Source organism: Labrus mixtus, chromosome 9 (genome assembly GCF_963584025.1).
Source record: "Labrus mixtus chromosome 9, fLabMix1.1, whole genome shotgun sequence".
NCBI lineage: Eukaryota > Metazoa > Chordata > Actinopteri > Labriformes > Labridae > Labrus > Labrus mixtus.
The window spans coordinates 27,789,984-27,808,497 of NC_083620.1; the positions used below are offsets into that span (position 1 = coordinate 27,789,984).

Consider the following 18,514-nt stretch of genomic DNA (forward strand, 5'->3'; position numbering starts at 1 on the left):
ACTGGCGGGACTGGTGCACGTTCTTTGTGCACATAATGACGCTGCTTTATACTCTTCCCTGTGCTTCAGTATGTTCTTTACTGTACAATTACAATACAAATAGCATAGATCTAAAGGTTAAAGGTAGGACTCTGTTGCTTCTTCTGCCATTTCCACTCATTACTTATGACGTCATGTCCTCCTCCCTGAGACCCCCAAGAAAACAAGCAATACAGCCTGCCCAGAAATTTTCAGAAAATTGTCAGGAGTGCATGTGAGAAAAGATTTGACATACTCATTACTGATAGCAGAACAGAGAGAAACACCTGAAACTTACACCTGTACACCTGTATATTCAGATATGTATTTGATCACACATCTTTGTGTGTAGATGTGTGAGTGTTGTGTTTAGTCTCTCAGCTCATTAATCACTGGAGCAGGCTGCTGGATCTGCTCACTAACACAGTTTATACAGGTGAATACACTGTTCATGCTGCTGCAGTGATGGATGGGACACAGGATGGAAGCGTGTGTGTGTGTGTGTGTGTGTGTGTGTGTGTGTGTGTGTTTGGCATATTCAGGTCACTCGTGATGAATGGGACACACTCTGATGTGTGTGATTGGCTTTGTTGGTGATTCATTTTGGACGATGATTGTTCTGTGATTCTAGCGTGTGTGGACGGGATTATATTTTGAAACAGAGGAGGAAAACCTTTGTTTTGAGGAGTTTGAGTACATAAAGGGACAGGAGATCAGAGGTGTGTGTGTGTGTGTGGGGGGGGGGGGGGGTATGTGTGTGTGGGTATGTGTGTTGCCGTCCTGCTGATGGCACAGATGCCTCTTTTTGTGTTTTTGCCAATCACTGATGACATGAAATCCCCAAAAGGCACCACACCCAAATGTAAACACACACACACACACACACACACACACACACACACACACACACACACGAGTACGAGATGTTCTTTTGGGAAAAAAAATGTAAAAAAAAAAGTTTTTTAGTGTGTCTGCAGAAAATACAACAGATCAGGACACTGATATGGTGAGAACAAGGTTACTGCTTTTATTGGTTAAAGGACACACTAAACATTATCCCACCACTGAGACGCACTGCCAAGCTCCGCCCATTAAGCACTTCCAGAAGGTGTTCTTGCTTAACAGTATCCGTTTTCCCAGAATGCTTTGCATGTAGCTTGCGGCGTGGACCAGGAATGCAACACCACTTTTTTCACATTTTTTTCCACATTATGTCAAAATCATTCATTTAAAGAAAACGGTGTTTTACTGTAAAATAAATAAACTTTGTAATAGGGTGCAGTTTTTATTGAAGACTCCTCAGTTAAAGAGAATTAAGTGGTCGAGCTGGACAGCGTGTCTCTTTGCATCTTGGAAATGTGCAGTGATGCCACAGCGTGACCCTCACACATTTATTTTCCTCACACTGACACAGGAGTCCAACCATGGGGGGGGATTACTGAATGATTCAAGGGGCCCTAAGGTTCCAACAGGCCCCCGGACCAGCATGTGTATAAAACTTTTACAGCTCTTCTGGGGAAATCCACGATGCAAACACAAAGAGACCCAAAACAAACACTCAGGGACATAAATCTGCCATAAAATGTCTGTACAGAGACGTACGATGACAACACAGAGACAAAAAGAAACCACAAAGAGATGCATAACGACTAAAAAACAGACACAGACACTGCAGCCTGCAAAGGGACTTTGAGTACGTCTCAGTCTTTGTGTAGAACTTTAATGTGGGGTAGGGGAGACTTTTACATGTCTGTGACCACGAGCTCATAATTCATCCATAACACACAGAGCAGAATGTAGAATGGTTCAGTTCTGTTATTCCTACACTGATTGGACTGATGCACAAACACACAGACGATACAAAAACTCTTTTTTCCCTCTGATTGGCTGTTTGGAGGTTTCATTTCTCTCCAGCTCTCCTCTCAGGTTCAGTAAAGCCCCTTGAGCACGTCGCTGTAGTCTCCATGCTTTCACCCATTAGTGTGGTTTCTCCTTATTTGTCTCCTCCTCCTCTTCTTTTCTTTTTTCCACTAAAAGACCAAGAGCTGACAACGCCAGCGCCATTTTCAACTTTTTATCAGACATTATTCTCCATTAGTAGACGACCTATAACACGAGTGGTGACCGACAGCGGTGTGAAAATGGTCTTCTCGTATCATAACAACGGACTACCGCCCCCTGCTGGCATGGAGAGTTATTTCCTCTCTCGCATGAGCAGAACAGACGTGGTGGTTGGCCGTTGGCTGTAGTCTTTGTGGTGTGTTCAAGTGCAACTTTTTGGCCACTGGTTCTTTGCCGTCTGCTTGGCGTGTCAGGGCCTTAAGAGAAACTGTGTTTGGATCAATGTGGTCTTAATGTTCTGCAGCTCAAAGAACAGAAAGTCTTCATATTGATCAGAGAGCCCCTCCATGTGTCTGTGATGCTTCCTGGTTGTCAAGTCAACAGCAGATGATTTTATCACCAAAACACAAAGCCGCTCGCTGAGTTGTTGCTGTTTCCTCCTTCATCACAAAAAGCTGAATCATTCATTAACATCCCTGACAGCTGGCTGTGTGAAGAAACACGCTTTAATCACTCCATTCCTGAAATCACATGTCTTCAAAATGTAAAGCAGAGAGACTTTTATTTGTACTGAACCTCCGCCAGCCGGCTTCAGCTCATGTTACCGAGGCGTCTGATGAAGAGAGCCAGTCATCAGATTCTCTTTGACTCTTTGTGTTTGTGCAACGGAAAGTGGGCGCATGCGGAGGGAAATACATGACAATGGAAGCTGAATTGATGCCCAGGATTATTTTTACATCATGCAATTGGGCTGACACAAAGGAAAGCCTCCGATTCTAAAGGTCAGATGTTATAACAGCGTTTCATTTATAGAAGAAAACTTTCAATCCTCACTCTTGTTTTTGGTCATTTTGCTTATTTCCGTGCACTTTCCTCCAACTTTGCTCCATGCTTTGCTCTAACACGTCCATGTTCTGCCGACGTAAAACTTTAAAAACATAATATGTATGAATTTAAATATGGATCAGCTTAAAAACTCAAAAGGACGCGTTAAATGTTGCTCTGTGCTCATGAAGGATAAACGTTTAAAGTAAAGTGTCTGGAGAAAACATTTGTTATGAATTGTGCGCTACACAAATAAAGATGGATTGACAATATATCTGGTTTAAATAGTTCCAGAATAATCACAGCTGTGGGATGACTCCAGAGTCTGTTGGGATCCAACAGGGAAAAGCTTACAGAGGGCCCCTCCAACCAGAGTTCACTACATCCAAGTTTACATTCATATTGTTTGAAAAATATAAATATGAAGAATTATTAACACTCTGAGAGACTGTCAATGGAGAGAAAACACACAGGAAGCTCTTTGTGTTTGTGTTCATGCACAGACAGACAACGAGAGAAATCACAGTGAGAAACTCTGAAGGTGAGATCATGACTCAGCGCAGAGAGTAGAAATAAGCTCCCCACACCTGGGCTCAATCAAAGCCAATCAGTCACACACAGCTGACTGCACCGAGTCGACTCGCTCACCGATCTCACTGAGCAGACGGAGTGAGAAAGAGAACCTTCAACCTGTGTTAGACATGAACGAGAACATCCTTTTTTTTAAAAATTACGTTATTTTATCTACAAGTCTCCAGTTTGTGACGAAGGTTAAAACTCAAAGAGCGAGTCCTTCTTGTCACATCTTGACCTCGTCACACTGAGTTCTCCTCTGCCTCTGATCAGACACTTTGACATCTCGGCCACGCTGATGTTTTGGCAGCAGATGTTGCAGAGAGTGAACGAATGGTCCTCTAAAAAAAAAAATCATCAAATTCAAAGCACGATGAGGACAGAGAGGAGAGGGCGGTTGTAATGAAGAGAGAGAGGGCATCAGGTGTTTATTAGCCAGCTGATGGAAGAAGTTATTGTCCCTGCTGCTGCGTTTCCTCTCTTTGCCGTTTTAGGTGCACGATGAAAAGACCATGTTGTATTTTATAAGTTTGGATGAGGACTTTTTTTTAAGGCCATAAAATGACCTCCTGCTGGAGAGAGACAATTCCACTGATACATTATAGAGACGTTCTTAAAGTGGTAACGCTTGTGTTTGTGTTCCACATGGGAGAAGTGAACATTATAGGAGGGAGATGAAGAGTGAAGGACGCAGTGAGCGAGGACAGAAGTAGGTTTGAGTGAAGCACCGGGGACAAAAAGTATTTTCTGCCTCGACTAATGCCGTCTGCTTTTATAGGCACGACTCGATGTGTCTGTCTGCTGGACGTTTTATAAGTTCCCCCCTGAGCGACAGGCGTCCTTGAGTCCCCGCCCTCTCCACAACTTTCAGCTTTTAACCCTGATTTCACTCTGCAGAGATTTCATGTCAGCTGTCTTTCTGTTTTTTTTACTCCGTTCATACTGAGAGGAATAATATGTTGAAATTCAGTCTGACAGTCTGCGACCGCCTGACCTGACAGAATCCCTCGTCTTTCCCTCTGAGTGTCGAGGAGAACCAGCAAAACTCTTGGAAAAAAAAACTTGCTCCAGAATCATAATTTTGGTTTGTCTATTCTGAACCAACAAATGTTCCCAATGAGGAGAGAGAGCGTTTACAGGTGCAAGCGACCGCCCGGAGAAAAGGCAGCTGCATTTCCACTAGCAAGGACCACGCCACAACAGTATTAGTTTGAACATTTAATGTGAGTTGTAAGATATATTGACAGATGTGTGTGTATGAGAGGGGTGTAGGTGTGAGATGGCCGTCTTCTTTCAGGCCGGTCTGGGAGGTTGATCGGGCGAGCGAGAGACTCAGAGTGGGGGGTTCTGTCTCGGGTATGAATCCACCCGAACTGATGACGGCCCCAGACTGAACCTGAAGTGAGAGAGACGAGGGAGAGGCGTGTGCCGAGTGGGATGGGAAGGGATGAGGAAGGAGGGAAGGATGAGGAAGGAGGGAAGGGATGAGGAAGGAGGGAAGGATGAGGAAGGAGGAATGGGATGAGGAAGGAGGGATGGGATGAGGAAGGAGGTATGGGATGAGGAAGGAGAGATGGGATGAGGAAGGAGGGAAGGGATGAGGAAGGAGGGATGGGATGAGGAAGGAAGGAAGGGATGAGGAAGGAAGGAAGGGATGAGGAAGGAGGGAAGGGATAAGGAAGGAGGGAAGGGATGAGGAAGGAGGGAAGTGATGAGGAAGGAGGGAAGGGATGAGGAAGGAGGGATGGGATGAGGAAGGAGGTATGGGATGAGGAAGGAGAGATGGGATGAGGAAGGAGGGAAGGGATGAGGAAGGAGGGATGGGATGAGGAAGGAGGGAAGGGATGAGGAAGGAGGGATGGGATGAGGAAGGAGGGAAGGGATGAGGAAGGAGGGATGGGATGAGGAAGGAGGGATGGGATGAGGAAGGAGGGAAGGATGAGGAAGGAGGGAAGGGAGGATGGGTAGAAGGATCTGAGGCTTGAGAAGCTTGATTAAATGATGATTTAAATGTGTTGGATTTGATTAACAGATTAAATACCGGTCAAATGCTGTGTAGATTTCTGGCTCTGCATAGATAAGGTCAAAGGTCAGTGACCTTATTACTGACTTTGTGTAATCAGAACTTGTCGCACACTTTCCTGGAGAGACGAGGACACTGAAATCTGCTGCTTCAGATGGATTTTGATCCGTCATGCATGATTTATCTGAGAGGTTTTTTTTTACGCTCTGTTTGTCTGCAAACATCTATTTACTCCTCTACACGAACATTAAAGTTCAAACCTGCCCCGAGAGCAGACAGCAACAAGACACATGCTGCCTGAAGGCGCCACAGATTGTTCTGAAGTCGACCTCTGACCTTTTCAGTGACACATCCTCTCACTCTGTAGTGTTTGTGTCCTCGGAGCATTAAATGAAGCACTCAGAAACTTCAGACGAGGGATTTAAAGGTCGAGCTTGACGCAAAGGTTGATTTTTATTGTTTGTTTAAGCTAAAAAAAAAGTCTTATGAGATGTCATATACTCTATGAGAAAGTCGATAAAGGTTACAGAAATTCATATTTAAGGAAGTGAACCAGGGATAGGTCTTTTGGTTTTCTCTATTACCTTCATAAGAAGACATTCAGTGTTTAATGAGCCGTGTCGAATGCTCCCTGTGGAGTCCGTTCAAAGTTATTATTACTCTAAGTGTTGTAGCAAGAAGTGCATCAAAGGACCTTTTTCTCCATGTGCTTTTTTAAAGCGGGGTGCACACTACAATTCTACAATTCTACTTTTATCCAAAGCGACGTACATCAGAGAGATGTTGCATGACTTTGTGAGATTAGCAGTTTTTATCGGCTCAGGTCTCTGTGTCGTATCGTTGCTCTCCACACACTAGAAAAACCAAACTGTATTTATCGTCCTCATGTGGGGTCTCTGACATTTTCAATATGTGGTTAAATTTTAAAAATCCTGAGCTCTTTCTGCCACTGTGTCACCTGGTGTGTTTCTAACAGAGAGAGGGGTCCTCAATCACACCTGAGCGGGGGGGGGAGGGGGGGCTTTCTCCTGTAAACTGAGTTAGGGGAGGTGGTTGCTGTGGAAACTGTTGTGTCTGTAATGAAATCCTCAGCCTGCCCCATCGCTTCCATCACTAATTACATATTGATATGAAACATTGATTTTTCATTTCGTCTGTGATTTTCTCAGAAGAGAATAAAGTTAGGAAGGAGGGAATCATGGAGAGAGAGAGTTTGTGATTCATGAAGTCATTACTCTGTGCAGGAATGTTTTCTGATTCTTATTTCATGTCAGATTTAAAACAAATGACTTCCTGCTGTGCTGTGTTTCCATTATAATTACAGGTCGTTGCTGGTTTAATGTAAATAACAGTTGCTCCTGCTCAGCAGTATATAAAATACACCCACATAGTCAGCAAGCAGGGAGAGTACGGACGGCTCTATGTTCTCGATAACAACAGATGACAGCGTTCTGTTGGACTAATAACTGAATTCGCTGAGAAAACTGCCTGATGCTAATCTTTAAAAAAGTCAAAACAAAGGATGCTTCTTCAACATGCTCACTGTTACAAACAAAAATAAACTCACTCCTATCACAAATATCGCTTCAAAAATCATCGGCCTGCCTCCCCAAAACCTCTGAACTCGACTACAGAGCCCTGACTCACAGAGCTCTCACCACAGTCCAGGACCCCTCTCACCCACTCAACCCACTCCTCTCTTTTCTACCATCGGGTCGGAGATACAGAACCCTGACCCTGAAGAGGGCACGCCTCAAAAAGAGCTTTGTCCCCTCAGCGATCGAAGCCCTAAACAAGCTTCCATGCTGATTGGCCCCTTCTTATGTGTTTTCTACCTGCTGTTATATGTTTTCTTCATGTGTACCAACCGTGCAAAGCTGCAAAGCTGAGAGAACAAATTTCCCCCCTGGGCGACAATAAAGTATAGTTTTGTAAAAAGTGAAAAAATAGAAAAACGCTTCTCAAACCACTGCAGAACAGTACAGACCCTTACATGTGTGCAGGTACAGGTAGTTTAAGTTTAAGAGAAAAGAGAGCCCAATGGTCCCACATTTCTAAGATTTTTCTTAAAATTAGGCCTTATGGGTTAGGGTAAGGGGTTAGGGTTAGAGTTACCAAAGGGGGATAAAATCTGATACAAATTTATGAAAAAGGAAATGTGGGAACATAGGCACGCTCCCACCCACACTAACCCCGAAAACCTCAGGAGTTTTTCAGAAGTGTGAAAGCTGTTTACTGCTGGACTCTCACTTTGGTGCGCCTCAGCCGGATGCCAGATGAAGTTCAGCATTTCTCCTCATATATGTGTGGACTTGATTGAATTGGAGAAATGTTTTGTTCTGCTTCTAAATCTTGGACCTGTCGGTGCTCTCTCTCATGTCTCTGTGTCGTCGTGTTGATACTGAGCCGTGCAGCAGGTGAACACTCTGTGACATCCAGCTCCTGTCGTCCAGACAGACACTTCATCTGTCACTCTGCTACATCGAGGAGCGGCTACAGCAGCTCGCCTCGGGCCCACACGCAGCAGAGCCCAAACTCTGTGTGTGTGAGTGTGTGTGTGTGTGTGTGTGTTTCATAGAAAGAGACATCATGAGGTTTAGATTCACCTGTAGCCTCGGTCAGCACCAGGAAGAGAATCTAGACTGACCGGCAGAAGTGATAGTTGTCTGATGCTCTGCTTGAACGTCCGTGTGATGAGAGGATGATGATGCACTTCCTGTAACATGCACGATGAGAGGTTCAGATAAAAAGAGAGACAGAGTTAGGAGAGGGAGGAGAGGGAGGAGGGACTACAACATGTGCATCATCAGAAGAGTGTTAGTGTAAGGATGACTGTGATCAGTGTTGCCAGATCTCGCGAGAGAAACAAGCAGCCAGCTCTGTGGAAACAAGCTCAAAACAAGCGACCTGACTCTTCAAATAAATACGATGAAGCCCAACAGGTGACCTAACCTACCGCATAGTTTAAAAGAGAGGCCACTTGAGATGTGTCAGATCGGGCGGGCTAACCAAGGACAAACTATCGGGATCGTGTTTGTCTTTATTGTGGAGAGTTGGGAGTGAATAGGGGTTCATACAGGGAGCAAAGCCCAAACAAGCAAGAACCTGCAACCCACGACTGACGATATTTGCAAACGACTTTACAGAAAAACAAGCCCAAAGTCGCTTATAACAAGCGGACCTGGCAACACTGACTGTGATCAGAGATGGCTGGTATAAATAGGTCTATGCCCTTTCTTCCTTTTAGAATAAAAATGAGAAAATGATTCTCCAACAAATATTTTCGGTTGAGCCTCGAGAAGCACCTGAACCTAACAGTTACAATAAACAACACGAGACATCTCATAATGGTCTTGTTTTTTCACAGCCAACAGGTCTCCCACCTTTGACCAATCACACAACAGAAGCGTTATAGACTGTAGAGATGCTAAGAAACGAGCTTAGTATCTCTTTAATCAAAAACAATTTTACCATCATTGGATAAATGCTAATGCAATTACCTGAAGCTGTGAGTGTAAGCAAAGCAAACACACCAGAGTCGCTCTGCAACTAGGGCTGGGTTATTTCCCACAACCCCACGATACGATACAATACATATCGTGATATGAATTGACTTTGGATCATGACAATTCAAACTCTCAGAGAGCGAGAGTCCTGGATAATTCAGAGTCACAGCGACTGCTCGGGGAAATAAATGTTGCTCTTAAGCTAAACTGACCCTTTAAATGTTTTATAACAGCACAGCAGCAGAATGTGTGAAAGGTAAGTGTGTGTGTGTGTGTGTGTGTGTGTGTGTGTGTGTGTGTGTGTGTGTGTGTGTGTGTGTGTCAGTGAGTAAGTGTGGCTGTTTTCTGCTGAGAACGCTTAACGTGGACTCGCTTTTAAACGCTGCAATAGTTTCTCTCTCCAGGGAAGTGTGTGTGTGTGTGTGTGTGTGTGTGTGTGTGTGTGTGTGTGTGTGTGTGTGTGTGTGTGTGTGTGTGTGTGTGTGTGTGTGTGTGTGTGTGTGTGTGTTTCAGAGTGTGTGTGCGTGTGTAGAGAGAAAGATTAGTGGGTTTGTCCCTCGGCTCTGTCCAACTCCTGTGATAAATGTAGGCTCTCTCTACTTTTCACCCCTCTCTCTCTCTCTCTCTCTCTCTCTCTCTCTCTCTCTCTCTCTCTGTCTTTACGACCCCCACACACACACACACACACACACACACACACACACACACACATATACTGTGTACGGTGATAAATGAACCCAGCCAAACCCACTGCCCCGGTTGCCATGGCAAAACACTGTGTTTGGACCTCGGATGACGACAGGTGTTAGGACCTCACTCTCCTTTCCTGCCCCCTTGTTCACGTCTCTCCTCTTCACTCCTTCTCATCTGACCTTCCAATCCCTCCTTTTATCCCTCCTCATCCCTTACCTTCTTCCTCTTTGATCGTCCCCTCTCCCCCAGCACTCTTCTCTCCCTCCTTTTGCTCCTCACCTCCCCTCCTCTCCTATCACCTCTTTTACCCCCTCAATTCAATCCTTCATCCCTCCCTTATGTGCCTCCTTTTACTCTCCTATCCCCTCTCTTCACTTTCTCTCCTCCTCATCATTTTCTTGTTTTTTCTTCTTCCATTCCTTCACTCCTTGTGCCCTTGTTTTTCTACCTCATTGCCTTTTATCACTCACTCCCTCTGCACCTCTCACCACTCCCTCACCTTCCAGCAGTCCTCAAAGCCTTTCACTCCCTCTGTCCATCCTTCCCTTATATCTCTTCTTTGTGCTTTATCCCTTTTTCTTCCATACCTCATATTCATATTTCACTCGTTCCAGTGATTGGCTGGTACTCGATGTTCCCCTGAGCATATTCAGATCTTAGAAAGACTGCTTTTTTATTAGATGCTCCTGATTCCAACACATTTTAAAAATTAAGACTCTGCCCTCATGCAGCCTTCACGGCCATAGTACCGGACCATTATGCATCCATTTGTAGCTGTTCTCTGAAGATGCAACTGTTTTCTTTTAAGCTGATTTTTTCGTCCTTTCTACTCGCTTTTATTTTTTGTGTCCCCGCTTTTCATGCCGTGAGCTCGAGGTCACTGTACTGTAAGTGAGGGAAACCTCTTTGGAGTTTAAAAATAAAGGTTTTGAATTGAATTGATTCCTACACCTCTCCTCCATTTTTCCTCCTCCTTTCTTCACCTATCACACCTCCGGTCTCACAGAAAAACCTTCCATTCAGCTCCTTCATTTAAAGATCAGATCTGTGAGAATGTACTTACTTCTGTCATGTGATGAGCTGTGGGAGTTTACACAACGTCTCAGCGTGTGAGCCCGGTGATGTTGAACTATGTAGTTATTTAAAAAAAATGTAAAAGCAAAATAATGAGCCACTGACACACTCCTACACTCACAGCAACATTTGAGTGAAGCTGCAGTGAGACAGAAAAGTCAGCACACAAATGTCCTTTAAGTTTCCTGAACTTAAAGGACATTTGTGTGCTGACTTTTATGTCTCTTTTTCTGCACCTGAAACTGTGCTTACAGTCGAGTGTGCTCCTTTTGTTGTTGTTTTTGAAGCTTCATTGACCAGCTGTTTAAAGAAAATACATTTTTAAACTTAAAGTAATTTTACGATTCTGTTTTTAAAGATTTATAAATGAACAAATCTCCAGTCTGAGGACGTGTTGCCCGCCATTACACTGCTCTGAAAAGTTTATTATTTCTCATGCTTGTGCACGATAGGCCCTGAATACACACATGCAAACACACACAAACAGAACCTGTGGACGGGCGTTAGTGGAGAGATGCGGCTGCTACACGGGGAGCGCACCAGAGCTGTTGAAACAAACAGGAAAACAAACATCTGGTTATACAAAGACAAAAGCACACACACAGCATCTAAATATCTCGCTGTGCATGGAACAATATTTGCAGTCTACGACAAAGAGAACATCCAACATTTGAAGAGGTCGACCTTGGTTCAACGTGTACATTTGATTTATGATCAGGACATCAGTGCATTGTGATGGTTCTGTAGGTTCTGTGAGGTTTTCATAAACAGACTCTCAAAGCGTAATAGTGGTTACTGTTACACCACATTTAAAAAAAGGGATCAGATATGTTCTTCATGTTTTCATCTTTACTTAAATTAAACTCATACATAGGAGAACGTTTTTAACAACTGTCAAGGTCTTCAGAGAGTCTTTTTCTCCTCTGAAACCCAAATAGTAAAAAAACATTTATCCAGTGCGCACAAGATATTAACTTCTGCACACGGTTCTATTTTAGGACTAGGTGATATAATCCCTTGTAACCTGCATTTTAACCTAAAATGACGTGAGTGTGGATGATCATGCCTGCTGAGGGGGTTAGGGTTAGGGTACTTGAGGTAGGAGATGAAGGGAACTTGTGCCGAATAATAAATGACTTGTAGGAACAAGACCATCGACTTGTGCGCACTAGATTTATTTTTTTGGGGACTTCAGGGTCTCCTTTTTTCTCAAGGTTGTTTTGAAATTAAAGTGAAATGGATCAAATCTAGTGATCGACAAATCATGAAAACGGCTCAAAGAACACCAGAATGAAAACGTTTGGACCAAAAACAACCGTGACAAACTCTTGTTATGTTTCTAATTTTGTGATATTCCCCTCGTGATGTGTAATCTAACTGACACATCCTGACAGCTACACAGATACATGAGATGTATGTGTAGAGAAAAAGGATATAAAGATACTGTGTAATATTTTGGGTTTCTGTTGCCAGCGTGTGATGATGATATGAGGTGTGTGAAACAGAAGGACGGAGCAGGTGCTCTCCTCCTCTCTCACTCGCTCACAGATGGAGAGAGAGAGGAGCCGCGAGCGGTGCGTTTAAGGACCGATGAACACGATAACAGGTTCAGTCCATCTGTCCATCCTTGGGTGTCACACTGAGGTCTAAATCTCAACATTTGGCACACACAAGAATACAAACGCGCACACACACACACACACACACACACACACATACGCATGAGAGATCCAGCGGGGATGGAGCCAAAAAGGAGAAGAATTATTCATGTAGGATCGGTGAATCATCCTGGGTTTGCTTGACAGAAATAAACAAACTTACTAAGGTCCTGTTCTGGAGGCCGTTAATGTTAGCTTCTCCCCTTCTCTCCTTTTTTCTTTTCCTCTCTTTGACTCTCGGCCAAATTCCTCCCATCATTACTTCTCTGTTTCTCTCTTCTTCCTTCCTATTCATTCTGTATTTAAATAACAGAAATCTGAACGTTTCTAATTCAAAGGTATCTTTTTACGCTGACGACTCGGTCATGTACTTTACAAAATCCACTCCAGATCAAGCCCTCTGCCAGATACAACTTGCTTTTAACACTCTTCAACCATTTTTTAATGATTTAAAACTTTGTTTGAAATGCGGACAAAACGAAAGTCGTGCTGTTTCAAAAGCCTTTCATCTCCACTTCTGAGGGTGCACAGATCGAGTCTGTTTGGAGCTACATATATCTTGGTATTTTAATCGATGACTCACTCTTTAACACCTCACATTCAGCAGATGGTAAAGAGACTGAAATTGGGTTCATACTTTAGAATCAAATCCTTCCTTTCTTTTGAAGCTGAAAAGATGCTGATTGCTGCCAATTTTTAATGTCCATACTGGACTACGGTGAGGTTTTATACATGCTCGTCTCTTCTCAGAGTGGACGTTCTCTGTAGCTCTGAGGGTCACCCCTAATATTTAATATAACTCTCACTTATCACTGTATGATGTGCAGGTGTTGGATGCTCTCCTTTGTCCACACATAGACTTAAATATTTTTATTTATCCTTTATACTTCTTCAAAAGGCTTTTTAACGCATTACAAATAGTCCTGTAACTTAACGAGCTGCTCTCATTGGATGCTTCGAAGAGGATGTTTCGCCTCACTTAGTACGTCCGCCCTAAAATCGTCTCCAGCCAATCCAGAATGCTGCTGCTCGATTACTCACCAGGTCAAACAAACGGTCTCACATCACTCAGATACTGAAAACACTGCACTGGCTCCCTGTGGCATGTAGGATTGAGTTTTAAAACTCTCATTCTCACCTTCAGAGCTCTTCACGGTCAGGCTCCAGATTATCTGTCAGAACTCATTCACCCACCCGTTCACTAAGGTCAAACACCTACACCATGCTGTCTGTCCCGCAGACACATCTTAAGACTCATGCGTTTCAGTCCATAGCACCGATCCTTTGGAATTCTCTACCCATCTCGCTACGTCTTTCTGACTCTGTTGAGTCTTTTAAAATCGTTAATGTTGAGACAGGCCTATGGGTAATCAGGTCCACCCAGCGTACCTACTCATCTATGTTTTATTGTTCCTGGTTACAGCAGGATTTCATAATGTCGTCCATGACGTACTCATTCTTTTTTTTTTCTTCTTTCATTGATTGCATGCTGCTGTTGTTTTTTGTTGATGTAAAGCACTTTGTGACCTTTGTCTGCGAAAAGTGCTACATAAATAAACTTTAATATTATTATTATTATTATTATGTTAAACGACTTGGAGGCGGACACATCTAACTGTTGATGTTCTCCCTGATATGTTTTTGGTTATGGGGGATGTTTGCTGGTTTGATTTGTTAATTCACGTCTTTTTTATGTATTATTAAGTATCAGTTTGTGTCTGTTGGTTGTTTGTCAGAAACTTAGTTCGCTGCTGAATGTCTCGACCAGGACGCTCATGACAAAGACATTTTTTTTTAATCCCAATAAGTTTTTCCTGGTTAAATAAAGTTTTTAATTCTTTTTTTAATGCCGTCTTCTGCAGAAATCAGAAGCTCAGGTCTTCGTTGTTCTTCTCTGAGAGAGATGTTAAAGAAGCCTGAGAAAGTATTTATCAACAAGAGATGATTTGTCGCTTCTGAAACTTCTTCACTTCACCTCCCTGTCTCCTTTTTTTTTTATTGATGAACTCAATTAAGATTTTATCTGTGTGCAATTGTTTGTCCTCCTCTGTGCATCTCTCCGTTGTTGCTCTCTCTCTCTCCTTCACACTTTCCTTCTCCGCTGTTTCATCCTCGATTCCCAAAGTCAGACTCAGTGTTACTTTTATTTTAACATGTCCAAAAGAAAATTGACCTGGGTTGTAAAGAGTAAAATAAAATGAAAATCATCTTAAATGACAAATATGTGACAGAAGATGAACACAATCTGACCTTAAATACAGCAAAACATCAGGTCCACCGACAAACATTTACTGTACATCCCTAATTCTGTCTTTTCCTGTTCCCTCGGTTTGCTTCAGATTTTCTCCTTCTCTCCTCTCCCTCTTTTCTCGTCCTTCTTATTCTCTCTCTCTCTCTTTTGTTCTTCTCAGCGTACTCTCTTTTCTTCTTAATGTCGTATGTTCCATGACTCACCTCACTGCCATGAAAGGAGAGCACCGACATCCAATATCGTCATCTTCTGTGAATCATGCTTCTCACCGGCTCTTTATTCCAAGAATTCTTTGTTGGAATAAACGTTGAAACCTTTATAAATAACGAGGAGCATGAACGAGGAGTTTCTCAGTACATGAGTGACGTCATGTGTGAGATGCTCGAGTTCTGTGATGTTCCCGATGTGCACGTCCACACAGGATCTCTGTTGTTTCTTAAGGTTTGTGTGAAATGTGGATTTTACATTTGCCTCAGTCCTCCAGGTGCTGGCTGCAGCTGTTTGCTAAGCAGAGATGTGGTAACATTTACTGCATGTGAGTCTGTAATTTAAAAAATGATCAGGAACCCTTGTATTCCTGCCGTCTCTGTGCGTTCATAAAAAGGAGTCAAACTGCTTCAGGAAACATGCAGATTGTTCACAAACATTTTCCACCCGGGTGAACATGTCCTCCCCGTGCACAGCGAGTCAGCTTGGTGTCTTTGCTTTGACTTTGTGCGTGATCGCTGCAAGCAAATTGTTTTTTTGGGGCTTTTTGTGCCTTTCATGGAGAGATGGGACAGTGGATAGAGTCATATATCAGTGAGAGGGAAAGGAGCCACAGGTCGGCTGAAACTGATGTGTGTTTAGATTGAAAGAAAGCTCTGACATGTTTCATATGCAGTCAGGATTTCTAAGGTCAGAAAGCACAAACTGATTGTTTTCTCTCTCTCTCTCTCTCTCTCTCTCTCTCTCTCCTGCAGGTGAGCGACTCGCACCACCCTCAGTTCAACCCAGCGCCCCACCCCCTCCCTCTCCTCCTGCTTCACAAGGCAGCAAAACTTCCACCATGCCTCTCTACGCCTCGCCCGCCCCCTTCCTCCTCCTCCTCTTCGTCTTCCTCCTCCCCCTCCCTCACTGCCAGGCGGAGTCCCAGCGCACCAAGCCCAGCAGCGACCCCGACCTGCGGGGCGTCTCCCCCTCCATGTTCCCCTCCTTCTCCTTCCCGCCCTCCTTGTCTTACGCCTTCAGCAACATGTCGAGTAAAAAGAACAAGTGTGACGAGGTGCCGACGTGTAAGCCGGGCATCCTGCTGCCCGTCTGGGTCTCCGACAGACAGGGACTCGGGGACCAGGTGGCCCGAGCCGTGGTCTACTTCGTGTCCCTCATGTACATGTTCCTGGGAGTGTCCATCATCGCCGACCGCTTCATGGCGTCCATAGAGGTCATCACTTCACAGGTGAGAAGCCCGACCATGAACAGGACTATGTGTATCATCCTGTGTGTAGGGATTTCACGAAATAGTTCTCAACAGTTGATATGAAGCAAGTCGTCAAAAAACAAACCTCTCAGTGTGTTTAGTCCTGGACAAACTTCATATATACATTCACATCTAAACCTCCGAGCTGCCTCCCTCCCTTTAAAGTCTTTATATGTGATGTTTCACACTTAAATGTAGAAATCAAGTATCTCCTCTGAAAATAACTCTGTGAGTCATGACTGTCTACAATGGGTGTAACACCCGAGTCCCACTGTCTGTGATGTTTTCAGAGTTTTCAGAGTCCTATCTTCACTTTGTTTACATCGCCGGGACGGCCGACTGACTCCTCCCCTCGTGTATAAAAGTTGTTTAATTGAGGGACTAGAGAAAAGAAGAATAACATACTGTACTCACTGCTTAACTGTGTTTCTAGATCACGCTCATTTCAGGTAAATTTACATGCAGTGTGAAGATACGAGCATAATAAAGATCACTAGCATTAGCATGCTAACACAACAATGCACCGCGAGTTGTTTTGGTTTCACGCTGGTGCTCAAGGGCGACATCTGCTGGATCAAAAAAATCGCATATAAAACCTTTGTGAAGAGTTGACGTACATCTGTGGAGATACCTGCAGCTTAAATCAGTCTCAAACTTCTTCATGATCTGATTCAGGTGATTTGTATTCTCAAACTGTGCCAACGACAAAACAGAAAGGTTTAATGTGAATCCATCAGAGTCAGTGAGTGTTATTCTTACTACAGAGGCAGTGAAGCTTTTAGTAAATGTGTTTGCTTCATCATGTCGTTTTATCTTCATGGGGAGGGAGGTCCTTCTCCATCGATTCATTAATCCTTTGCACCTATTCAATTTGCCTTGAGTGATTCCTGTTCTCCAATATGTTCTTTGGATCCTGTGCGAGAGAAGGTCGGATTCGAACCTGGGCCGCCCGCTTTCAGGACTGTAGATTCCGTACATGTCGCACACACACTAACCACTGTGCTACCGGCGCCCCCTGTCTTTGGTCCTTTCCTGAGAGAAAAGACGTTTGTGCAGTCGCTGAAGTGTAAGACTTTCCCTCTACTTCCCTCTCCATCTGTTTCTTCTGTGACGGTGTAAATGACCCACAGCTGTTTTCACATGCACGCACACATGCACACGTATGTACGAACGCGCAGAGAAATGTGTGTGTTCACTCAGAGGGATGATGAGCATCGAGTGCATTCATCAAGGAGCGAGCACAATATCAGGGCGGTGACGTCTGGGTTACAGTTGGTGGAAGTTGGTGCAATGTTGCAGTGATACAGCTGTGTGTGTGTGTGTGTGTGTGTGTGTGTGTGTGTGTGTGTGTGTGTGTGTGTGTGTGTGTGTGTGTGTGTGTTGAGGTTATGCAGAGAGAGAGAGGAAGGGTCTCAGGAGGGATGAATGGATGATGATGTTCAGAGGAGAGGACAGAGGAAGGATAACAGACTCACAACCTGCACACAAATTCAGCAACGATTTCCTCTTTAAACTTCATCTGAATTTGAATCAGGAGAAAACCTCCAGAGGAAGTCCACAACAAACACTCACATCAACAAAACAATACAAAACACAAGACGGATTAAAAACTGTTCGGAGAGACAGACGGACATTTTCCAAGAGAATTAACTTTATTTGATGAAGCTAAATGAGATCAATCAGAAGGAGCCCTGAACATGGAGATCTTTTTTTTGTCTTTATCCTGAAGACCAAAGGTCCAACAAAGAGGGGCGGATCAGACTGTAATAGTCATTTAGAGCAGTGGTCTAACTGGTCTAGACTCAGGACCCACCAACTACTCCTTCATGAAGAACCACAACACAAATTTCTTGTTTATTTCAATCAAGGAAAATTGTGCAGTTTGGATCTCAGATGGGACAAAGCATGATAAACTGAATGAAACAAACGTGTTTAAAAAGTGCTGTATATTCTTTCTGACTGCATTTTTCTTCCAGGAACACATCGCGACCCCCTGAAAACAGCTCCGCGACGCACTTTTAGGACCTGACCCACCAGTTGAAAACCACTGATTTAGAGGATAATATGTTTAACATTTAAAATAATCATGATAATATCCCAAAATAGGTTGATGGATTGTAATTCGGGGGTGGAGGCTGGTTCATTTGAATGTGTTGTCATGGTTACAACACTCAAAAGGAATCATTTGCTTTGACTTTGTGTTTCAATTGATCTTCAAACATTATTAAAAATTCAAAAGTAAACCTCTAAATATTCAACTTTAGGTCAGTATGCTGCAAGAAAACAAGATAAAACTGCATAAACTCAGATTTAAGAAGCAGTGAGGCCCTGATGTCTGTATTCAAATACGTACCTCACAAAGTGAAGGCACCC

The 18,514-nt window shown here is 43.6% G+C and overlaps 1 protein-coding gene across 1 annotated transcript in view; it reads left to right on the forward strand.

The window, feature by feature from the left end:
* Positions 1-18,514, forward strand: part of slc8a2b (solute carrier family 8 member 2b) — a 163,947-nt gene that overhangs the window by 109,043 nt on the left and 36,390 nt on the right. The window contains exon 4 of the mRNA XM_061047217.1: positions 15,645-16,120. Within this exon, the coding sequence (XP_060903200.1) occupies positions 15,731-16,120 (390 nt within the window). The 5' untranslated portion in view covers positions 15,645-15,730. The remainder of the gene's footprint in view (positions 1-15,644; positions 16,121-18,514) is intronic.